Source organism: Geotrypetes seraphini, chromosome 3 (genome assembly GCF_902459505.1).
Source record: "Geotrypetes seraphini chromosome 3, aGeoSer1.1, whole genome shotgun sequence".
Classification (NCBI taxonomy): Eukaryota; Metazoa; Chordata; class Amphibia; order Gymnophiona; family Dermophiidae; genus Geotrypetes; species Geotrypetes seraphini.
The window spans coordinates 44,471,057-44,496,196 of NC_047086.1; the positions used below are offsets into that span (position 1 = coordinate 44,471,057).

A 25,140-nucleotide genomic window follows, 5' to 3' on the forward strand; every position below is an offset into this window, starting at 1 on the left:
TCTGTACAAGGACCTTGCTTTTCGCAGGTATCTTCGCGATAAATGGTTGGAGTACTATGATAATAATTTCCAGCCCGACATTGACCCGAGCCTCTTTTGGGAGGCATCCAAAGCAGTTATTCGGGGCTTTATAATAGCCTACACCGCGGGCAGGAGGCGACGCCAAGAGCGAGAGTTGCTGGAGTTGTCGGACGAAATGCAACGGCTACGCCGCAGACATCAAAGTAGCTTGTCCCTTACAGATAAAACTAGATTGACGGAAATTCGGCGGCAAGTAGATCTTATTCTAACGACCCGAGCGGAACGGGATATTTATTTTCATCGCTATCGCCTTCACCGCTGGGGAGGCAAGGCAGGTAGTTTACTAGCCCGTTTAATCAGACCATCTCGCAAGAAGCAGGTGATCACGTCTATTACAGATTCGCAGGGTCGGAGGCATACCACAGTAGCTGCTATTCATCAACAATTTGTGAAGTATTATCAGGAGTTGTACGCCCATCGGCCGTTCGAGGATGGGGAGAGAGATGAGTTTTTCCAGGACGTCGTGCTCCCTCAACTCGCGCCCGCACAGATACACCAACTGAACGCCCCTATCACTAGCTTGGAAGTGTCCATGGGTATCAAGGGGCTCAAACTTACCAAATCTCCGGGCCCAGATGGCTATGGGCCTGAATATTACAAGATTCTATCGGACATCATTGCGCCATCTCTTGGGGCGGCTTTTAACGCCTCACATTCCCAGAGAGCCCTTGACAGCTACAATATGGCCCATGTTGTTCTATTGCCCAAACCTGGAAAGGACCCATCTCAGGTGGGCTCCTACAGGCCCATCTCCCTTCTTAATCAAGACGCGAAATTGTTGGCCGCTATATTGGCGAAGCGTTTGAACAATTTTCTGCACCTACTCATCCATGAGGATCAGGTGGGCTTTGTACCGGGTAGATACGCTTCTATGAATTTGACCCGTGCACTTATGGCTATTCACTCTCGGCGGGGGAACGATAGTAGAGCGGCTATAGTTGGCCTCGACATGGAAAAGGCGTTCGACAGCATTTCGTGGTCGTACCTTTTTTGGGTCATGGGACGCTATGGCCTGGATGGCGCCTTTTTGGAGTGGGTTCGTAGTCTCTATTTTTCTCATCACGCCCGACTTCTGGTAAATGGTCATCTCACCATCCCTTTCCCCCTGGAGAGAGGGACGCGTCAGGGCTGCCCGTTGTCACCGCTACTGTTTCTCCTTGCTATTGAGCCTTTGGCGGTTAAAATGCGATCGGATACGGTTATTCAGGGCATACGAATAGGAGCGCGAGAAAGTCGCATTAATCTTTTTGCAGATGACATTCTCCTCTATTTCGAGGATGCTTCGCTTCACCTGCCCAGGGCCCTACAGGTTGTTCGGGCCTTTGGGAATATTTCGGGCCTCCGAGTCAACTGTGCCAAATCTGAACTACTTCCTTTAGCGTCCGAACATCCGGAACGTTGGCATGATGGGCTTCCCATCCCACCTGTACGAAAGCCGATGCGCTATTTGGGGGTCTATCTGAGCACACAACCCTCTCTTATATATCGCTACAATGTTCTTCACCATCTAGAGGCTATCCGTGCCCTTTGCATCAAGTGGAAAGATTTGCCCCTGACCTTATGGGGGCGGGTGGCTTTATTCAAGATGGTTTTGCTCCCTAAACTGTTGTACCCGTTACAGACTATTCCTTTATGGATTACTACCAAAGATGAACGGACTTTTAAATCTATTTTGAGCTCTTTTATATGGCGAAACAAGGCAGCCAGAATTAGCTCCAGTACTCTATCTTTGGATGTCCGGATGGGAGGTTTGAACTTACCGGATATTCGGCTGTATAATGTAGCGTCTTTGATGCGGTTTGTGCATGAAGGTATTACGGGTGACTGCAGATTTTCCCCATCGGGCTGGATGTCGGCATGGTGCGAACCTCACTCCTTTCTTTCCTTGCTGCATGTGGAGTCGCAGAGAGTGATGGGAGCGGGTCCTCGGTTCGCTTTTTTGCGTCCCCTGCGCATGGCGTGGAGGTGGTGGCGCCGGAAACAAGGCCGTACCCCTCAGGCGTCTCCTTTTCTTCCTTTGGTTGGTAATGCTGTCTTTCTTCCGGGGATGGGTGCCTCGGGATTTAAGCTATGGGAGTTAAGGGGCTGTGTCAGTTTACGCCATATTCATGAGACGGGGGGGGGATTTTTCCTACCTTTGAACAACTCAGGGCCCGATGGGACCTTCCCGCTACTCATTTTTGGGCCTACTTACAGGTGCGCCATTACTGTTCTTCACTGGAGCGCCAATGGGGGATGCAGTGGTCCTTGGGTAGATGGGATGCCCAATTGATGATGGTACCAGCGCAGATGAACCGGCTAGCCACCTGGTACAGGGTCCTCAAGTTCGCCCCTACAGCACCTTATCTGGAGAGGGTAGCTGGCCTGTGGTCTCGGGATTTGGATGGTGACTATACGGGAGCCCAAGTGTTGGATCTTTTTGCCAATATTTTTCTCCTGGCGGGGCCTGCTGATCTTAAGGAAATGCAATTCAAAATTTTGCATCGAGCCTATATTTCTAGAACACGGGGCAAGATCATGGGTCTCTGGGATGATGCTCGCTGTTCCCATTGCCAGAAGGCCCAGGGCACCCTAGTACATATGTTTTTGGAGTGTCCACATGTGGCTCTTTGGCTCCAGGTTCTTCCCTTTTTGGACGACCTGATTGGGAGAGGGGTGCCTAGGGAATATGGCTTGTTGTTATTGGGGGATCAGAGAGATCTTCTTCTTGGGGGGTTTACACTACCGCAGCGGAAATTTCTATACACTGCGCTTTTGCTGGTGAAGAGAGTGCTGTTGCAACATTGGGTGTCGCCAACTCCGGCTTCTTTTCACCAGTGGCTCCAGAGACTGTTGGAGGTTGCTGCCTTTGAAATCCATGCTTACAAAGATGCCCTCTCTGGGGATCACCAATCTTATGTTTTCTTGTGGAGAGCGGCCAGACTGGAGGCGGAGGCGGCGGTTTCTGCGGCCTCTCCATGACTCAGTTTGTTTGTTTTTAATTTTTGGCACTGGGGCTTTCGGCCCCTCCCCCCCCCTCCCTTCTCTCTCAGGCTGGTCTGTGTGGATGGTATGTATGGGTTGGTATGACTGGGGCTGGGTGGGGTGTAGTATGGGTTTCCTGAGTGTTGCGATTAATATGGTACGGTCTGTTTGAGTGGTGCTTGCTATTGGTTTGGTTGTGTGGTATGGATGTTCTGGGGTTGATAAACTAAATGTTTATTGCGGCTATGGCTTACTTTCCCACGGGAGGTTTTTCCTTCCTTTGCTTTCACTGTTGGGAGACTTTTGCTCCTAGTGTTCGGGCTTTGCTGATTTATTCTTCTTTTTTTTTGGGAATGTACCTGTTTGCCCTTGAATCTTTGTTCCTTATGTTTATTGGTGGTTTATGTCTGCTGCCCTCGTGGGAGTGTTCTCTTGTTCTGGAACTTTTGTTCATTGCTTGTTACAGGGCTATTGGCCCTGAGTCTTGTATTGCTGTTGGCTGCTTTAACAATAAAAATTATTTACAAAAAAAAAAAAAAGAACCACTGAAGGATGTCGGTGAAGACAACTTCCACAGCAAAGCAACCGCTCGGATGGAAATTGAACAGGAAAAACCTGAATGGAAAACCAGGCATAAGATGGCATAAGATGGGGAGAAAAAAGTATGGTGACCCATAAGGCCCTACCAAGCCAAACTGACGATGGTAAAAGAAAAAAATAATAATTTAGTTGTTTTTTTTTTAAACTAAAAATGAAAGAAAAGAAAAAACTGACTAAAAAGTCAGAAAACCGCGAGAGCGGGAAGGCAGCGAAAAGAGAATTTTTCAACAGCCGTTGAAACATGACTTCTTAGCTCTGCGGAAATTAAAAAACTGAAGGACCGCGCGCCCTCATCAGGCGGGAAGGCACATACGCATGCGTGGTTCGGGCTATCGCAAACTTTTTGAATTCTTAAAGTGGCGATGCACTTTTAAAGTGGTCCGTACTGGGTCTCCATCAGTGACGTCACCCATACATGAGAATATCTGCTTGCTATCCCTGGATAGCATAAGAACATAAGAATTGCCGCTGCTGGGTCAGACCAGTGGTCCATCCTGCCCAGCAGTCCGCTCACGCGGCGGCCCCAAGGTCAAGACCAGTGCTCCAAATGAGTCCAGTCTCACCAGTTCAGCATGAACTTGTCCAACTTTGTCTTGAAACCGTGGAGGGTGTTTTACTCTATAACAGAATCCGTAAGAGCGTTCCAGTTTTCTACCACTCTCTGGATGAAGAAGAATTTCCTTACGTTTGTATGGAATCTATCCCCTTTCAACTTTAGAGAGTGTCCCCCCCCCCCCCCCCCCATTCTCCCTATCTTGGAGAGGGTGAACAGTCTGTCTTTCTCTACTAAGTCTATTCCCTTTAGTATTTTGAATATGTTGATCATGTCCCCTCGCAGTCTCCTCTTTTCAAGGGAGAAGAGGCCCAGTTTCTCTAATCTCTTGCTGTACGGCAACTTCTCCAGTCCCTATACCATTTTAGTCGCCCTTCTCTGGATCCTTTCGAGTAGTACCGTATCCTTCTTCATATACGGCGACCAGTGCTGGATGCAGTATGCCAGGTGAGGGCGCACCATGGCTCAGTACAGCGGCATAATAACCTTCTCGGATCTGTTCGTGATCCCCTTCTTGATCATTCCTAGCATTCTGTTTGCCCTTTTCGCCTTAATATATCGAAAGAACAGCTTGAAGTTTTTCGCCTCCTTGGCTATTTTTTCCTCGTAGTCACTTTTGGCCCCTTTTACCGCCTTATGGCACCTGCATTGATGTTGTTTGTGCTTATTCCAATTTTCATCTGTTGGTGACCTTTTCCATTCCTTAAATGAAGTTTTCTTGTCTCTGATCCCTTCTTTCACCTCTACAGTGAGCCATGCCGGTTCTTTGTTCTTTTTCCTCTTGGATCCTTTGTTGATATGCGGTATATATAGATTTAGCGCCTCGGTGACTGTGTCCTTAAAAAGGGACCAAGCTTGCTCTAGCGTTTTTACAGTGCTTATCCTCTTCTTAATCTTCTTCCCCACCATGAGTCTCATCCCTTCGTAATTCCCTTTTCAGAAGTTCAGCGCCGTGGCCGTCGTTTTGGACTGATGTTTGTCACCTGCATCTAGGTCGAAGCGGATCACATTGTGATCGCTGCTTCCCAGCGTCCCTTCCACTTCTACATGTTGTGCCGGTCCTCATAGTCCATTTAGAATTAAGTCCAGAATTGCATTTCCTCTCGTATTTTCCTTGACGAGTTGTTCCAGGAAGCAATCGCCTACAGTATCCAGGAACTTGGTCTCCCTAGCGCACCGGAGGTGCCTAGGTTCCAGTCTATCCACGGATAGTTGAAGTCACCTATGATAACTACGTTGCCTCCCTTGCAGTTGCGCTTAATCTCTTCTGTCATTTCCCCATCAATTTCTTCAGACTGCCCTGGGGGTCGGTAGTAGATGCCAATCTTCGTTTCCATTCCATTTGTTCCTGGAATTTTGATCCATAGAGACTCTAACTTATCCGTCAGTGGTGGTGTGTTCTCTTCAGTAGATTCAATTCCCATTTTGACATATATGGCAATGCCCCCACCTTTTTGAGCCATTCTATCTCTGCGGTATAGTTTGTATCCTCGTAGCACAGTGTCCCAGATGTTTTCCTCAGTCCACCATGTTTCTGTGATGCCAATGATGTCAACGTTATCTTTTTGTGCCATAGGTTCTAATTCACCCATCTTATTCCTTAGGCTCCTTGCGTTCGTGTACATCCACTTGAGTTTACGACCCGTTCCTTTCTTGCATTTCCTTCCCTCTTGTGTCCCTTTCAATCTGTCTTGCTTGTGATCCGGTGGGCCTTCCCCTATATCTTCCTGCACGGTATCTTCTGGTGAGTTTTCCCCTCTATCTTCCTGTACGGTATCCTCCGGGTATACCGGTTCCCGAACCATCGACTCTCTCTCTCGGTCGACTGTCGGCTTTCCCCTTCTTCCTAGTTTAAAAACTTCTCAACTTCTCTCTTGATGTTGCTTGCAAGTAGCCTCGTTCCGTTTCTGCTGAGGTGGAGTCCATCCTTCCTGTATAGCTTGCTCTTCCCCCAGAACACCGTCCAGTTGTGCATGAAGTGGAATCCTTCTTCCTCACACCAGCGCCGCATCCACACGTTGATTGCTTACAGCTCCATCTGTCACTTCTCATCTGCCCTGAGTACCAGCAGGATCTCCGAGAATGTTATCCTCTGCATTATGGTCTTCAGCTTCCTTCCTAGCATCCGGAACTGGTCCTTCAGTACTTCCCTGTTGTAGTTCCTGTTGCTCACGTTGTTCGTCCCCCACATGGATCACCACCGCCGTATCTTCTTCTTCCACACTGTTGATGATCCTGTCGATCCGGCTCACTATGTCTTCTACCTTGGCTCCCAGTAGGCAGGTCACTAGCCAATCCAGTCTTCCTCCCGCTATGTGGCTGTCAACTTGTCTGATGATAGAGTCCCCCACGATGATTGCTGTCCTCTCTATCTTCTCTTGATTCTCAAGATGCAGGTCCGTGTCCCTGGTGTATGTCCATCTCTCCTGCCGCAGGTCCGTATTCTTCATTCTCGCTGCTGTGTCATCCATTTCTTCGTGGTGGTTGTCTGTCCACAGGTCCGTATCCTTCATTCTCGCTGCTGTGTCATCCATTTCTTCGTGGTGGTTGTCTGTCAGATGGTCCACACTCTCTGTAGGTGTCTTTCGGCAGTTCCACTGTTGCTGGTGATTTTCCACAGCCTCCCTGTATGCCTCCTCTATGAACTTCTCCAGCTCTCTGACTTCTTCCTCGATGGTGTCCTCTGTCTTGGTGTTTGTTGTGTCCTCGGTCTCGATGTTCGCTGTGTCTCTGTCTTCCTTCTCCATTGCTTGAAGTGCCTCCAGTTCCAGTATTCTACCCTCCAGGAGTCTGACTTGTTTCTTCAGGCTCTCCAGTTGTCTGCATTGTGCGCATACGTAAGACCGCCTCCCAGAGGGGAGGTAGTCATACATATGGCAGAAGGTGCAGAAAACTGCATAGCTCAACATCTTGCTTCTGTCTGCTGCTTCCATTGCTACCTGCTTGCTGGTCTGCTGTGGCTGTTCTCTGTTTCTGCCTGGCTGTTTCCTCTGCGCCTGCTGTGATGTCCTTCTGCTTTCTTTTAGTGTCCATTCTCAGTGAGCTTCGGTAGTCTACGTCGGGGGGTGGGCGGAGCTAACTCATGCCGATTCCCCCCTGTAGTCTCCTGCCTCTTCTTCTCCTCGTGTGGTTTTCTGTTCTTGCTTTGCTTCCCTCTCTTTCTCTCTCTCCTGCTGCTTCCTTTCTCATGCTTGCCTGCCCAAGCTCTGATAACACCTATTATGATAAGTAACTGTGCTTAATCTAATATGTACTGTGGAGCTTTGTAAGTCTAAATACCTTTGAAAATGAGCCCCTTAGTAATGTTTCATATTGCACAGAAACTACATCACAATGTTTCATTTGATTCCTGTCTTTTTTGTTAAAAGGAAGAAGAAAAAGATGCTGATGTGCCAGGAACTTCAGTAAGAAAGATGAAGGTATTGATTTCCCTTTGCTTCTCATAATCAAAATATCAAAGGTCAGTAAATATTTTTCTCTATTCTCGGAGGACAAGCAGGATGTGGAATGTCCTCACAGTTTGATGGCATCCAACAATTTGGAACATGAAGACGGTGCTTGGCAGACTTTCATGGTCTGAATCCCGCAAACAATGAGATAAGAACATAAGAACATAAGCAGTGCCTCCGCCAGGTCAGACCATAGGTCCATCCTGCCCGGCAGTCCGCTCCCGCGGCGGCCCAAACAGGTCACGACCTGTCTGAATCACCAGAAGGGGCTCCCTTGCCACCTTGGTTTCTCATTGAAGTCCTAACCCTCCGGTCTTGCACATGCACGACCTGGTTGGGTTTCTATACTTATTACCTGGTTAGCTTTCTATACTTGTGTTACATCCCAGCTCCTCCCTCAGTATCCCACGATCCCTTTATCCCTCAGGAATCCGTCCAATCCCTGTTTGAATCCCTGTACCGTACTCTGCCTGATCACATTCCAAGTGTCCACGACCCTTTGGGTGAAAAAAAACTTCCTTGCATTTGTTTTGAACCTATCTCCCCTTCAGTTTCTCCGAATGCCCCCTCGTACTTGTTGTCCCCTTCAGTCTGAAGAATCTGTCCCTATCCACCCTCTCTATGCCCTTCATGATCTTGAAGGTCTCTATCATATCTCCCCTGAGCCTCCTTTTTTCCAGAGAGAAGAGCCCCAGCCTATCCAACCTGGTTTGGATAGGCTAACGTGAGCTTCTACTACAGTAGTTGGAATCTGAGGACAGTGCCGGGCAGACTTCTAAGGTCTATGGTAGAGAGCTGCACGGGAACGGGGACGACTGGAATCCCGCGGGTTCCCCCTTCGGGTCACGGGGATCCCGTGGGGATGCCCCCGAGGGTCACGGGGATCCCGTGGGGACGCCTCCGAGGGTCGCGGGTTTCCTGCGGGGCTGGATGTACTCAGTCGCGTGGCTCTTCTCTCTACCTGCTCTGCTTGCAGCACAGAGCTGAACGGAAGTCTTCCCGACGTCAGCGCTGACGTCAGAGGGGAGGGAGGGCTTAAACAAAGCCCTCCCTCTCTCCGACGTCAGCGCTGACGTCGGGAAGACTTCCGTTCGGCTCTGTTTCTGCAGGCAGGGCAGGTAAGGAGACGGAGAGTAGCCTCGCGGTTCGAGTGGCTACCAAGGGAGGGGGCGGTCCGCCCCGCCGCGGATGCAGCACAGCCGGCAAGGTCCCCTTACTTTTGTGGCGCTTTTGTACGTCTTAGGAAACCAGACGGAGACTATGTGGAAAAGGATTCGGAAAAAGCCCAACTATTAAATGAATACTTCTGCTCAGTCTTCACCCGAGAAGTGCCAGGGCTCGGCCCTCAGCTACAGACAAGGATTGGCTCAGTTGACCCGTTTAGTAACTTTGAGTTTACGCCCAGCAGTGTCTACGGTGAGCTGTCAAAGCTCAAGGTTAACAAAGCAATGGGGCCGGACAACCTGCACCCCAGGGTGCTTAGGGAGCTGAGTGATGTCTTGGCGGAGCCACTGTCCGCGCTCTTCAACCTCTCCCTTAGTACAGGCAGCGTCCCGTTGGACTGGAGGATGGCTAACGTCATTCCACTCCACAAGAAAGGCTCAAAGATGGAGACAGCAAACTACAGACCAGTGAGTCTAACATCGATAGTGAGCAAACTAATGGAAACTCTAATCAAACACCAATTAGATAAGATCCTGGATGAAGAGAATCTACGGGATCCCCGACAACATGGATTTACTAAGGGGAGATCCTGCCAATCCAACCTGATCAGCTTCTTTGACTGGGTAACGGGGAAGCTGGATATTGGGGAGTCCCTGGACATCGTGTACCTGGACTTTAGCAAAGCATTCGATAGCGTACCACACCGCAGGTTACTGAGCAAGATGAGTTCTATAGGATTAGGTAACACATTGACGAAATGGGTTGGGAGCTGGCTTGGAGGTAGGCTCCAAAGGGTGGTGGTGAACGGCACCCCCTCCGAAATGACGGAGGTGATTAGTGGAGTACCACAGGGCTCAGTCTTGGGCCCAATCCTATTCAACATCTTTATAAGAGACTTGGCAGAAGGGCTTCGAGGTAAAATGACATTATTCGCCGATGACGCCAAACTGAGTAATGTAGTGGGCAAATGCACAACAGACGAAGATTCAGTGCCCGATAACATGATGCACGACCTACTCCTACTGGAGCGATGGTCTAGGACATGGCAACTCAACTTCAATGCCAAAAAATGCAAAGTTATGCACCTGGGCAGCCAGAATCCATGCAAGTCTTATACCCTTAATGGCGAGATCCTAGCAAAAACGGTAGCAGAACGAGACTTGGGAGTAATCGTCAGTGAGGACATGAAGTCTGCCAATCAAGTGGAGCAGGCTTCGTCCAAGGCAAGACAAATCATGGGCTGCATACGAAGGGGTTTCGTCAGTCGTAAGGCGGAAGTCATTATGCCATTGTATAGATCCATGGTGAGGCCCCACCTGGAATACTGTGTGCAATTCTGGAGGCCGCATTATCGCAAGGATGTGCTGAGACTGGAGTCGGTGCAAAGAATGGCCACCCGGATGGTCTCGGGACTCAAGGATCTACCATACGAAAAACGGCTTGACAAATTACAGCTATACTCGCTCGAGGAGCGCAGAGAGAGGGGGGACATGATCGAGACGTTCAAGTATCTTACGGGCCGCATCGAGGCGGAGGAAGATATCTTCTTTTTCAAGGGTCCCACGACAACAAGAGGGCATCCGTTGAAAATCAGGGGCGGGAAACTACGAGGTGACACCAGGAAATTCTTTTTCACTGAAAGAGTGGTTGATCGCTGGAATAGTCTTCCACTACAGGTGATTGAGGCCAGCAGCGTGCCTGATTTTAAGGCCAAATGGGATCGGCACATGGGATCTCTTCACAGGGCAAAGGTAGGGGAGGGACATTAAGGTGGGCAGACTAGATGGGCCGTGGGCCCTTATCTGCCGTCTATTTCTATGTTTCTATGTTTCCCCGACCGATCGACCGACAACAGCCCCGATCTGACAATCCTCCCTGCCCTTAACCGCGAATCTAAATTACCTTCTTACAGCAGCTGTAAGAAGGTAATTTAGATTCACGGTTAAGGGCAGGGAGGTTTGTCGGACCGGGGCTGTTGTCGGTCGGTCGGTCGGGGAAGCGCCACAAAATTGAGGGGACCTGGCCGGCTGTGCTGCACCCGGGGCGGGAGAGAAGGAGGGGGGAGAAGGACGCTGAAAGCACTGGAGAAGACAAAGGGGTGGAGAAGGACGCTGAAAGGCCATGGGGAAGACTGGCCGGAGGGGGGGGGGGAAGGACTCTGAAAGCACTTGTGGAAGACAGAGGAGGGAGAAGGACACTGAAAGCACATGGGGAAGACAAAGGGGTGGAGAAGGAAGCTGAAAGGCCATGGGAAGGGCGGGTGGGGGGGAAGGACTCTGAAAGCACTTGTGGATGACAGAAGGGGGAGAAAGATGCTGAAAGCACATGGGGAAGACAAAGGGGTGGAGAAGGACGGGGGGTGGGGTGGAGAAGGACGCTGAAAGGCCATGGGGAAGACAGAGAGGGAGAAGGACGCTGAAAGCACATGGGGAAGACAGAGGGGGGAGAAGGATGCTGACAGGACATGGGGAAGATGGGGGAGAGAAGGACGCTGAAAGGAAATGGGGAAGAGAGAGTAGGGAAAAGACGCTGGCAGGGAAGAAGACAGATGCCAGACTATGGGGGGAGCGGAGGGAAGAAGATGGGTGCCAGACCAATTTGGAAGGGGGAAGAAAGGGAGAGGCACAGTAACAGAGCAAATGGAAGATGCAGAAGGAAGAGAGACAGTGGATGGAAGGAATTGAATGAGAACATGAGGAAAGCAGAAACCAGGAAACAAAGGTAGGAAAAGAATTATATTTCCTTTTTTTTTTTTGCTTCAGGATAAAGTAGTATATTAGTTGTGTTGATAAAATCTTATAAACATTAGAGGCTCTGGTAGAAACCCGTTTACAAAGTATGTATTCTTCCCAATTAATATTTCCAAATTAATAAAGTCTTTTTGCTTATTTGTAAATGGGTTTCTACCAGAGCCTTTAATTCAGTAGCATAATTAAATGAAATAACTATTTCTGAAGTTTATAGGGACGGAGGGGATTTCTCGCGGGGACGGGTGGGGACGGAGGGGATTCCTCGCGGGGACGGAGGGATTCCTCACGGGGACGGGTGGGATTACTCACGGGGACGGGTGGGGATGGGTGGGATTTCTGTCCCCGCGCAACTCTCTAGTCTATGGCCCAGAAATAACAAAGAAAAAGTACACTTTAATTTAATCAGGAAATTATAATGTATGTAATTATAAGGCAGACTGGATGGGACCGTCCTTTACTATGTGACAGAGCCAGCATAGGCAAGCTCTTCACTTAGCTTTTCTAACTGTAAAGTCTTAACTCTTACTGTGTTTATGCTATAGTTCCATGCTGCAAGTTCTCTGTTTCCATAGTACCTTCCCATCTTGGTAAAACATGTTGATAATTTTTTTAATTCATTTTCATAAGTGGTGACTTCTTCCTTTCAGATTTCCTTACTTAGGGTTTACAAGTGGTTTCCTTCTTTATTTGCATCCTTGCTGTGAATCTCTTATTTATGCCTTGATTACTTCAAAGTTGGATTATTATAAGATTGTTTATTCAGGGCATCCACAGGTATCTATCAAGAAACTGCAGACTATTCAAAATACTGCTATTAGAATTCTTCCTAACACTCGCAGATATGACAATGTTTCTCTTCGCTTTAAGGAGTACCATTGGCTTCCCATAAAATATTGTTAAATGCATAAAGCTTTAATCATAGCATTTAGGGTTCTGCCTGCTGGTCATCCTGATTATTTGGTAAAATTACTTGTGGCATATAGGCCTATTCGTATTTTGCGTTCATCAGCTTCTCAATTGGCTTTACCAGCAATTCATCTGGTTAGGCTGGTGTCTACTCATAATTCTTTTTTTTTTTTTTCCATCTCTCCCAACTTTGTAGAACTCATTTCCAAAAGAATTACGCTGTGAGCTTTCTTATTCTAAATTTAGGACTTTATTGAAGGCTTATCCTTTTGGATTGGCATTTTCTTAATTTTCTTATTCTTAGGTTTTTATTGATGTTTTTACTTTTGGCATTTCTATTTTTAAATCTGTAATTTTAAGGAAATTGGTTCCTGCAGCAACTATTAGGGGTGGGGGGGAGGGGTCCGTCCTTTTTAATATTGGCATTTCTTTCTTCTTCTAATTTTTTTCTAAATCAAACTGATGATGAAGCGAAGAGCAATATATAAATACCAATAAGCATAAACATCCCAAAAAATTTTCAGGTGTCTTTGCAGCTTGGCTGCACTTTTTGGCCCAAAATTTAACTTGGCCATTTTTTTCAGCTGCATTAAAAAATACAGGCAGTATAGCAGGACCATATCATCTGTTGTTTATTAAACTTTTTGATATATCACCTGGTTTCATCAAATTATGGTGATATACAATTAAAAGAAAAACTATCAGAAAAGAACTCCATAAATCACGATAGGAAAGACCTAACATATATATTCCAAAAACAAGATAATTTAGAAAAAGACTAGAGAAAAAAAAGTTTCTTAAGTCCATTTTTGATGCCCAGAAACAATTCTTGCAATTATGATGTCTCTTAAATTTCATTTGGGTCCATCACTTCCAACTTTAAAAGCACGCTGCAGCCACAGCACCTTGGGAGCATTACTCACTGGAGGGTTGGCGAGAGGAGACTTTACTTGAGCCCCGGAGTTCCTTGTGGTGGGCTAATCTCCTTAAACTTTCTTTCCTGCTGGAACTGGTGCCGGGACCTTGCAGGCACTAGGAGAGATTGACCGCTCCAACAACTTTAAAAGCACGCTGCAGCCGTGGCACGTGGCCACGGGGCGTGCCCTAAGAGGCATGCCAGGCCCCTTGGGAGCCAAGAAGAGCTTAGAGGAAGGTCTTAATTTGTGTATCTGATTTGACTTATAGAGAGTTAAGATAAATTATGTGAAAAAGAAAAGTCAAGCCAAAAAGTTCAACGCCAGCAATTATAGGTCCAATGGATAGACATTTGAAATCAGTTGATTTAGAGTATCTCTAAATATGGATTCCTCTATCTCTGCTGCTTCGTTATCTTTTTGGATTGGCGAGAGAGATTAGGTAAAGATGGTGGGGTATTACATGAGATAGAGGAGACCAGAATAAAGGCTGGGAAGGGGTATTTGAGAGAGAGTGCAAGACAGGGTGAAGGCTGGAAAAGGGATGATACACCGTTTTGGCCCTACAAATGTTACAAATTATAAAATGTGACTCCCAATAGAAAAAGGTTGGACATGACTGGGTTAGAGGATGAGGTAGTGTCCAGAACGGAATTATTGAACATCTTTGAATTCCTCAAACAGTATGACAGTGACTATTCACAAGGTCTAGAAGAATATACAGATAAGAATGTAAGAGAGAGACAAGCATCTCTTTGTGGATTTTGTGTATACAGCTTTAGGACTCTTATGCATGTCTTACTGCCAGGCCAGTAAACATTTCAACTAGGCTGCAATGTAATGGTGTTGGAAAATGGTCGGTATATCAAGCCATGAATAAACTTGAAACTTGATACCTCCTTTTCCTTGTAACTGAAACAACACTGATTTTCCCACTCGAGGTGGCTTAAGTTTCCAGAAATAGTGGAACACTTTATGTAAGGGGCTAAAAAAAATGTTGAATTGCAATATTGGAAAAGGTGTAAATAAATATGAAAAGTTCTAGTACAATGTGCCTAATGGTCTTAAATGCTAGGGTCTTGTATCTGAACTAGAAAGTTGCTTGCAAAAAATTGTCAATCATGTTTTCACTCCATCTTCCTCCCAGGGAGCTACTCTTGCTCCTCATTTTTTTTTCTGCAGGCAAGTAGCTCAGAAGTGTTTTTGATCTGCGGTTTTATTATTTTCGGGTATTTTTTCTCAGTGTTCTTTGGAAGCTTGGTGCTTGGAGGTTCTCACCTGGTAGGACCTCTGCTTGGGAGAAGATGCAGACTTGCACAGTGGAAGTCTGCTAGCAGGATCAGTCTTTGGGGACACTTAGCTAGCCAGTCTGCTTTTCTGTTTTTTTTAACTCAGGGGCCATCCCCTGCATAACTGCTCACATCCCTGATCTAGTCAGGAGCGTGAGTGCAGGTTGTTTGTCTCCTTCCCATCTTGGTTGGGACTAACAGTGGGCTGGATGCTGGATGCCCTTTTGCAGTGCATTTTCTTGGGTTGAGATTCAGTCCGACCTTGATCTGACTGGCACCCAAAAACCAGGTTCATCTGAGGCAGATTTCTTTTCCCTTGATTCCAGCTGAAATCCAATGCTGAAGCAGGCAGACACTGCTATTGAGCTTAAGGGGAAAATTGTGGGGCTCTCTAAAAGTTGAATTTGAGGGTTTCAGACCCTAGAACCTAGGTCCCTCTCCTCCAAAACCCCTTTCCCTGTGATTTTATTTCATTCAGGTAGGTCTCCATGGGCCGTTTATGGCGCAGTTTTTCTGGCAGTGTCCATCATAGATTTTAAACAATCTTTTTTTTTCTTTTGCCTCCATCTGCCTCAAAACCCCTCGATTTTGCTCAAAATTTACTGAGATAGACTCCTCAGGCCTTTTTACCCATATATCATGCCAGATTTGCTTTGGGTGGCCGGAGGAGGAGCGTCCATGTCCCTTGTGTGATGGAGCGCATGGGGGAGGGGCTGGGGATTTGCAGGAGGTGCATCCCCAGGGTCCTCCAAATCTGGAGTGGCCAAGTGCAGTCACATGGGCTACAGAGCCCAGGAGGACAGGCAGAGCATCCCTGTTGGGGTCAATGAGACCCACCAGTACAAGGCTTCACCCCTTGATTTTGTGAGCTTTATGTAGAATACTTATTTGAACTGCCACAGGTCCTCAGCATCTGTTAGCAGTGCACTAATGGCAGTGGCACAGGGATCCTCCCCTCGACAGGCACCCTGACCAGATGAGGAAGCAGACTTAGACTAGGAGGTTCAATCTGTCATGGACTGGAAGGATGGCAAGTCCAATTCCATGCCACTTTTATCCCAGGATGAAGTCTCCTTGGCAGAGTCTGCTGCTTCTGTGCAGGAGAGATAATGGTCAAGAAGTGATGGTGACTCTGAATCAAGGGGAAGACCCCACAGTATACCACCTGTCCAGGGCCTCAGTGCTTTTGAGCATTATTTCTACCTCACTGCAAGAGTTAAAGCTGGAAGTCCCACCAACTTCCTCTCCATAACGCCCAAGATGTAATTATAATTTCAGTGTTCTCCTCAGGGTTTTTAGCCGGACAGTCCGCCCAATAAATTTAGATGACCACCCAGCTGTCATCTATCGGGAATCTTGCTGCTGCCGCCGCTCAACATAAAAAAATCCCCCCCCAAAAACATCTCTCACTGGCTTGGAGATGCGATCTCATCCTTCGGGGCTCTAAGGTATGCACGCCGGCTTCCCTTCTCTTCCCTCCGAAACCGGAAGTTATGTCCGGGGGGGGGGGGGGAGGGGAGAATAGAAGGGAAGCCGGCACGCACACCTTAGAGCCCCGAAGCATGAGTTTGCTACAGGCTAAGGCAGGAGACTGGTCAACGACGGATAGAAGCTTACAATTTGCATCGGGCCTTCCTCGCTGCCAGGTCCTGTCTACTTTCTGTTTCCGCGAAGGCAGGACCCGGCAACAAGGAAGGCCCGAAGCAAGTTGTAAACTTCCCTCCGTCGCTGACCTATGCCTAATGAGGCAAAAACTCACGGCGCAAGGGAAGCCTCCCCTTTGCTCGCTTGGAAACTTCACCGCAGCGCAGGATGCCTATGGTGCAGGACAGGACACTGAACAAATCGGACCTCGCACTCTCTTCCAAGCTGTCCTTCGCAACCTCGTAGCGAACAAGGAATCTTTCTGGGAGCTCGAGTGGGGTTGCCAACAGTAGAAGTCAGGTGGACTGGTCTGGACTTGTACGTTATAGGGGTGTGAGTGACATATAACTCTATGATTGATATTTCTGATTACTAGTTGACAAAGGGCCAAAATTTATTTATGGATATGTTTTGATATTATTTTATATTTAGCAATTTGTCACTGGAAAAAAAACTGTGCAGGTACAGTAGTATAGTGGTATTTTTTCCCCCCAGGATTTGAAGTTACTGTAAAGTTATTTAAAGTTTGTTTAGCTCTTGGTAGGATAGTAATTGTGAATCATTTCTTACCAAAATTTGTATGTCTACTCAGTAAACAGGGACGTTCAAGTTGCTGAGTGCAAAAAAAAAAAAAAAGAGAGAGAGAAAACTTAAAAAATGGTGAACATGTGTCATATGTATATAAAGAAGCGAAAAAGCTAATATAAGGGGCCTATATGCAAAAACTTAAATAGCTATGTGTAGAAAATAGCTCGGTTTGCATCTAGGAGATAAGGGTTTTTTTAAATTGAAAATGCAAAATTATGCCAAGATTTCTGGGATGTGATCATTCGTCCCCCTTCCTCCCAGCAGGTCTACCATCTCTCCTCCCACACTAGGTCCAACATCCATAGTCAGTGGAATGCTTTTTTGTTTGGGAAGCCCAAAAGCACTGCCCAGGCTCCACCCCAGATCCAGCCGCCATACTAATAATAGTACTAATTGTAAATGCCATTTCTTCCATTCATTTTTCACATACACACACAATATAATCTTATTAATAATGCATAATGGTAACCACAAAATTAAACAACACAAAGCATACTCTTTTACCCCTCCCCACCTTGCACAGCATTTCTTCCTCTCTCTTCCACCCCCATATGCAATGTCCACCATCTCTCTCTCATTCCTTCCCTTGCTGCAAAGGGAGTGAGGAAAGAAAGAGAGGGATCTAGAGTATATCGCTCCAACTCCTTCTACTGCCACATCCAACATTTCTTCCTCTCATCCTCCCTGGACTGTGTGCAGCATCTTTTGCCCTTGCCCACCAGCCCCATGCCCAACATTTCTCCTTCTATTACCCCTCTCCAGAACTATGCAACATCTCTTTCTTCATTCTCTCCACCACCAGGTCCAACATTCTTCCCTCTTGTATCTGTCCCACTGTTCCCTCTCCACCACCACATCCAACATTTCTCCCTCTCATTTCTTTCTACTTTACTCCTCTCCCACCAACATGTCCAATAATTCTCTTCCTATGCCCAACATTCTCCTCTTTCTTCCTTTCCCCATGTACACCATCTCTTTCCCTCACACCCCTGATCAACAATTTTCCCTCCTCCACCTCAGCATCTCTTTTCTTCTATCCTTCCATCCTATGTCCCAAGTTCATGCCCCTTCCCTCCCTTCCTTCTGTATCCTTCCCTTCCTGTATCCCAAGTTTGTGCACCCTCCCTCCTTCCTTAGACTTTGTCTTAAGTTTCTGTCCCTCTCTTCCTTTTGTGTCCCAACATGTCCCTCTCTCTATTCTGTGTCCCAAGTTCATGCCCCTTCCTTCTGTATCCCAAATTTGTGCCCCCTCCCTCCTTCCTTACTGACATTTTCTCTGCGTACAGTGTGCTTTGTGTTTTTTAAAATTTTATTGTTGGTAGATCATTTTGACTTGGTCATTTTAAAAGTAGCTCGCAAGCCAAAAAAGTGTGGGCACCCCTGCTGTAGAGCCATTTCTTGTATGACAGGATGAGCTATATTTATCTTTTTTTTTAGTTGTTTAAATTCATGCAGAAATAAATGGCTAGATTGAACCTAATGACTTCATTAACGCCTTTCCCTTCTTTAAACCTCTATACCATTTGAAAGAGGGCAAATATCTAATTATTCCCTTCTAGAATTGGATACTTCTTAAATTTAGTAAAAATATTCTGGCACAAGTGTCAAACCTTAAAAAAGGAAGTCATATTGAGCATTGGAAAATAATAATAAACTAATAAAAAGTAGTACATATTTAGGGCTCCTTTTACTAAGTTGCGATAGTAGTTTTAGCGTGTGCTTAGCATGCGCAGAATTGCCATGTACAATAGACGCTAACGCCAGCATTGAGCTGGCTTTAGTTTTCCCGCTTAGCACGGGGGTTTGCGCGCGCTAAAAATGCTAGCGCACCTTAGTAAAAGAGGGGGTTAATTTTCCCCATCCCACCCGATAATTTTTCATGCCACCCGGCTGGAAAAAATTTCTGGGGAGAACACTGAATTTGTTTGTTTTTCCATCAGTAAAGGGTCGTTTATACAAGAGCTATTTTCAATGACGCCTATCTTTTCAAGGCGCTTCTTATGATAAAGAGTTTGTAAATCTGTTAGTTAGCTCTATCTCTTACCAGCAGTTCCGTAAAAATTATTGAAAACCTACTTATTTAATACATTTTTGTAATTTCTAGGTTATTTGTTTTTATTGTCATTGTTTCAATTTTCTTTTGTAAACCGCACAGAACTCCTAAGGTACTGTGGTATATAAATACATTTATGAGCAGTTCTGTGGCTCCAACTATATTTATTCCCACCCATCTGGTCATCACAAAACTGGCCACTAACCACTAAGAATCGCAAGAGGGTCCCCTTCATATGGTTAAAACTAGGGCTAAGCTGTATTTGATGGCACCAGATTTCCAGTACCTGTTTGTTCAGCCGAAAATAGATTTGCTGGTGGCACAGATCACTAAATAAACCTCCCTGCCTAGTGAAGGAAGGGTTATGTTAAAGGATCCTCAGGACCTTAAAGTGGACTTGCTCCTCAAGTGTCTATTTTAAGCTTTGGCCCTAGAGATTAAGGTGGCAGCTGTATCTTCCTTTGTGGCATGTTCTTGTCACACTCGCCTGTCTTGGGCCTCAGACCCGATAAATGCGGAAGATCCCCAAAGGCTCCTCTCTGGGGTAAATTATATTACAGATGCTCTGTATGGTCTTATCAGAGATATAAGCTGTAAGGTTAGACCCCCCTCAAAATGTAAGGTTTGGAGGGGTTATGGTTGAAGCGGCCTTACAATCTGCGGTCCCAAGTTCAATACCTTCACAGAAGTTTCATTAGGGAGTAAACTCAAATGACACGCACAGCCAATAGTGATTGCATAAAGAATATAGTATAGAAATAGACTTAATATTATAGAAAAGCAAGGTTCATAAAGATTAAGCATTACAATTAAGCATTACCATTAAGGAATAAGTTTTACCAATACATAGACTGATTCTGTGCTCTTATAGATGAGAGAGAATAGGTGTTGTGAGGACAGAGAGGTAGAGAGAGGGTGGGGGGGGGGGTGATGTTCCAAGCTTCAGGTTCCAGAGATAGAGAGAAGGGGCATTGATGTTGAGAGGGGGCTTTTTATAACAAATAGAATCTATTGAACTTCGATAGAATCTATTGAAGTTAAGTATCCCCATCCTTAGTAAACTGTCTGAAATAATAATTAGTTTCACTGACCAGGAAGGTGAGTGAGGTGTGCTAGACTAGAGAAGAATAGACTGGAGTCAAATGTAATTTCCAGTATACTTCTGACAATATCTGTGCATCTGGACCCATTGTATATCTTAAGCTGTCCATCTGAAGCACCAGACATTAACACATCTTCCTAATACCTCTTAGCTGTCTTTAGCACCTTTTTACTGCCAGGTCCTCTAATCATTGATTGAATTAAGGCTGTCTGCAATGGCATTCCCTAAGGTCAGACATGAATGATATGATCTCCCATAGGCCTTTGCTGACATTGGTTAGGCTAACCCAATGCTAGGCTGACATGAGCAAGGTCGTGGCATATACTATCTCCGCCCGATGGATGCTCTGGATCAGACAGTTGGCAAGAGATGCTACTTCTAAAGCTACGCTAAGCAGGCTCCCCTTTCAGGGGTAAATGTGCTTTGGCAAGGGTCTAGATAAGTAGTGGGGGGTGGGGGAGGTGTATTCGCTCCATAAGATGCACCCACTTTTTGGGGGGTGGAAAAAGTGTGTCTTATGGAGCAAAAAATACGGTATATGCCACTTAGTGCCTAAGTGGTTTGCATTCAGGTACTCAAGTATTTTTTTTCATATTTAGCAATGATTCCAATAACTTTTCAGATAAACAAGGAAGGTTGTATCTTCTCAGGTATTTTATACTTCAGTTTGGCTCTTTAAAAAGCAGTGTAATTTTACTATTATTACTCAGTAATAGTTAAAGTAAGGAAGTAAGGAAGGAAAATGGCATACTGGGAAAAAAATGAAAACATCCTGTAGCGAGAAATAAGTAAAATGCTTAAATTTACATCTGTACTGTTACTAACACAATGTAGGTGAGTAAATTAACTGTATGAATTTGCTACCTTTGACAAATCATTGCTGAGAAAAAGCATATTATAATGCAGTACTTACTGCCATTTTAGGATCCTCAACCTAAACGGAGACTACGCAACAGAGCTCAATCTTGTGATATTCATGCATGGAAAAAACAGTGCCAGGAATTATTAAACCTCATTTTTCAGTGTGAAGACTCTGAACCTTTCCGACAACCAGTAGACCTTGTTGAATATCCGGTGAGTTGTTGTTTTTTTTTTTTTTTTAAATGATATTGTCCCTTCTCCAGTGTTGTTAGTAAACCTTCCAGTTTGACTACTGCAGCAGGGTCTGTTGATTTCTGTACTAAATGTTATCATTCAGTCTTCCTTCTCAAGATTCTTTTTATTCTTCTGTCTTAAGAGTACTTTCCTAATTTAGGGGGTCTTTTACAAAGCTGTGGTATTGATGCTGCCGCAGTAAATGCTCCAAAGCCCATTCAATTCCTATGGGCTACAGTGCATTCACTGCGGCAGCAACACTACCACAGCTCTGTAAAAGGGGCTTTTAGATTTGTTGAAACATTTTAGAGGATATGCATATGTTAAAACTTCTCTTATGACAATTTAGGGATAAATTTAACAGAGAACATTTAGTAGCAAATTTTTGTACACTTCGTATATCTTGATATTGTCACCATGTATTACTTTAAATCTTTATTTAAAATTCTTTAAGAAAATAATGAAAAATAGTTTCTCTGGATTATTTACTTTATAACAGTTAATTTTCTTTGTTGATGTAAAACTTACATTTTAGCTAATGTAGCTCACCCCTAATGCACATGAATCTGTCTCCAGGTTTTAAAAGTTTTCTCTTCTGTAAGGCACTCCCTGCTGCTCCAATTGAATAACTCCCTGCCTTGCCTACTTGAAATGAATGGCTTCCCCTCCTCCTCCTCTTCCAAGAATCACATGACAAGGTGATTTAAAAGGCACTGCACAATTAGGACTGATCCTTTTCAATGTGGGGAAGGTTTGCTCTTCATCTCAACCTCACTGCCTCTTCGCGATACTGATATTCTACCTTATCCTTGGACAAGCAGGCGGCATATTCTCACATGGAGCCTGGTATGGACAGTGCAAAAGTGCACTATCACTTTAAGCTTTTGAAGCTTCTAGACTGCCCGCACCATGCCTGTGTGACTGCCTTCCCGCCCAGTGTTAGCTCACGGTACCTCAGTTTTTCATTCTCCAAGGAGTGAAGAAGTTATGTTAGACTTTGTCTAAACATGTTGCCTTCCCCTCCAAATATTTTTTCATCGGATTCTTTGCCTTCGCATCTGTATTTCTTAAGTTATTTGTCTTTCAATAAAAATGGTTGCCACGGATACGGGCCATCCATCGCCCCATAGCCTTGTCTCTGCAGTTAAGGGAGGGAGTGCGCGCGGTCACCGATCCCGCGGTCTAGCAGCCCCCTTCCCTCCTTACTACCGATCACTGCCATCTGTCCAGGCATCTCCCTCCCTCCCTTCCCCTTACCTTCGTGGCGATTTCAATTTTGTTTCTACAAGCAGCCGGAGCCTTGAAGTTGTGTGTGGCTGCTAGAAAGGTTTCCTCTGATGCAACTTCCTGTTTCCGGATGCGTCAGAGGAGACCGTTCTGGCAGCCACACGCGACTTCAAGACTCCAACTGCTTGTAGAAACACCACGAAAGGGAAGGGAGGGAAATGCCCGAATGGATGACGGGAGGGAGGGGTCTGCTGCCCACACGAAAGATGCTGGGGGGAGAGAAGAAGACGCTGAAGGAAACTGGGGGAGAGAGAGTGGGGAGAAGACGCTGAAGGGAATTGGGGGAGAGAGAGTGGGGAGAAGATGCTGAAGGGAACTGGGGAAAAGAGAGAGGGGAGAAGACGCTGAAGGGAAATGGGGAAGAGAGAGTGGGGAGAAGACGCTGAAGGGAAATTGGGAAGAGAGAGTGGGGAGAAGACGCTGAAGGGAACTGGGGAAGAGAGAATGGAGAGAAGACTGAGAAGGTAACTGCGAACCATTTCATAAACTGACCTCGCAAGAATCCAATTGCTGTATATAATATAGGTTTATTAGCAATAGACAAAAGTCAGCTTTCATAGAACAAAGTACAGCGCATTGAGCCAATGATTAACATACAGAGTGGCCTGCTCTGATATGTATCCATCCTGAAACTTAGGTCAGCCGGTATGCTACTTATATACTTTAGTTCAGTAATCTAAAGTAACACCTAGTTACAGATTACATACTCCCTTTCTATTGGTTTGTCACTATTATCATTTCTATTGATTGTATGGTCTACATACTTATCACTGAGCCATATTGAAGCATGTCACCTAGTATCAAAATCTGACATGCCTCCCTATTTTCCCTGAAAATGCATTTTTAATACTAAGTTCAATAATTTCTGAGAGTAGGCCCCCTCCCTTCCTGAGCTTGATTGTTGATTGTCAGAATTTCTGATATCTTTTGGTAGGACACTTTGTTTTGGTTTGTCTTCTGGAAAGTCCTGAAATGCTGCTACCGTCAGCAGATATTTGCCAGTTACTGGGGCAAAGTTGAACCTTTTACATAAGCATATTGTCTCTTGCTTACAGGAAGAGATATGATTGTCCAGAAACTAGAATTCAATAGCACAATGTCTCTCTTAAAAATATAACTTTTGGGTCTTAAAGGGGTCTTTCACCTTCATTCTCATGAAGGTCTTATTTCCTATTCTTCCTCAAGACGCTGAAGGGAAATGGGGAAGAGAGAGAGTGGAGAAGATGCTGAAAGGAACTGGGGAATAGCGAGTGGGGAGAAGACGCTGAAGGGAAATGGGGAAGAGAGAGGGGAGAAAACGCTGAAGGGAAATGGGGAAGGAGAGAGAGGGGAGAACAGGATGCTAGGAATTATTTAAAAAGGGATGGTTAATAAGGCTAAAAATGTTATAATGCCCCTGTATCGCTCCATGTTGTGTGACCTCATCTGGAGTATTGCATTCAATTCTGGTCTCCTTATCTCAAGAAAAATATGTTAGAAAAGGTTCAAAGAAGAGCAACCATGATGGTAAAGGGGATGGAACTCCTCTCGTATGAGGAAAGACTAAAACGGTTAGGGTTTTTCAGCTTGGAAAAGAGACGGCTGAGGGGGAGATATGACTGATGTCTACAAAATCCTGAGTGGAGTAGAACAGGTACAAGTGGATCAGTTTTTTCACTCTGTCAAAAATTACAAAGAGTAGGAGACACTCAATGAAGTTACAGGGAAATACTTTTAAAAGTAATAGGATGAAATTTTTTTTCACTCAGAGAATAGTTAAGCTCTGGAATGCATTGCCAGAAGATGTGGTAAGAGCAGATAGCGTAGCTGGTTTTAAGAAAGGTTTGGACAAGTTCCTGGAGGAAAAGTCCATAGTCTGTTATTGAGAAAGACATGGGGGAAGCCACTGCTTGCCCTGTATCGGTTTTGGTCGGGTACTGGTGACCTGGATTGGCCACTGTGGGAACAGGTTACTGGGCTTGATGGACCATTGGTCTGACCCAGTGGGGCTATTCTTTTGAGAAGACGCTGAAGGGAAATGGGGAAGAGAGAGATGCCAGACTACGGGGGTAGCAGAGGGAAGAAGATAGGTGCCAGGCCATTTGGGGAATGAGTGGAGGAAGAGAGAAGGCAGACAGTGGATGGAAGGAATTGAATGAGGAGAAGATGAGGGGGAAAAAGAACTGCAGATGAGAGTACAAGCTTCAGGCTCAGTTTATTAAAACAATTATATATTGTAGTTAATATCACCACCTTTTTACAAACCAGGAGACCCGACACGGTCTGTGTTTTGGTTAACACGCCTTCATCGTGGGTCGTAACAGATAAAGCTGAAAACGACTGAAAGTCTTAAATGTAAATAAATACATAAACAGATAGACGAATTAGACATAAGAACATAAGCATTGCCTCTGCTGGGTCAGACCAGAGGTCCATCATGCCCAGCAGTCCGCTCATGCAGAAAACCAACAGGAAATGAACAGATGAATGGTGATAACCAACCACATTTGTTGTGATATGCAAGATTGAAATGACAGGACGAAGTGTGGTGCATATATGTGAGATGCAAGTGTAAACATAGATTTGATAATAAGCACAGTGAAATAAAGGACTTAAGTGTGGTGCATGTATGTGAGATGTAAGTGTAAACATATTTGGTGATAAATACAGTGAAATGTGAGCCAAGAATAAGGATAATAATAATAACTTTAATAACTTTATT

At 45.5% G+C, this 25,140-nt stretch overlaps 1 protein-coding gene across 3 annotated transcripts in view; it reads left to right on the forward strand.

The window, feature by feature from the left end:
• PHIP (pleckstrin homology domain interacting protein) overlaps nt 1-25,140 on the forward strand; it is a 603,903-nt gene that overhangs the window by 523,189 nt on the left and 55,574 nt on the right. For all 3 annotated transcript variants that reach the window (XM_033937022.1, XM_033937020.1, XM_033937021.1), the window contains exons 33-34: nt 7,567-7,617; nt 20,982-21,131. In XM_033937022.1, the coding sequence (XP_033792913.1) occupies nt 7,567-7,617; nt 20,982-21,131 (201 nt within the window). The remainder of the gene's footprint in view (nt 1-7,566; nt 7,618-20,981; nt 21,132-25,140) is intronic.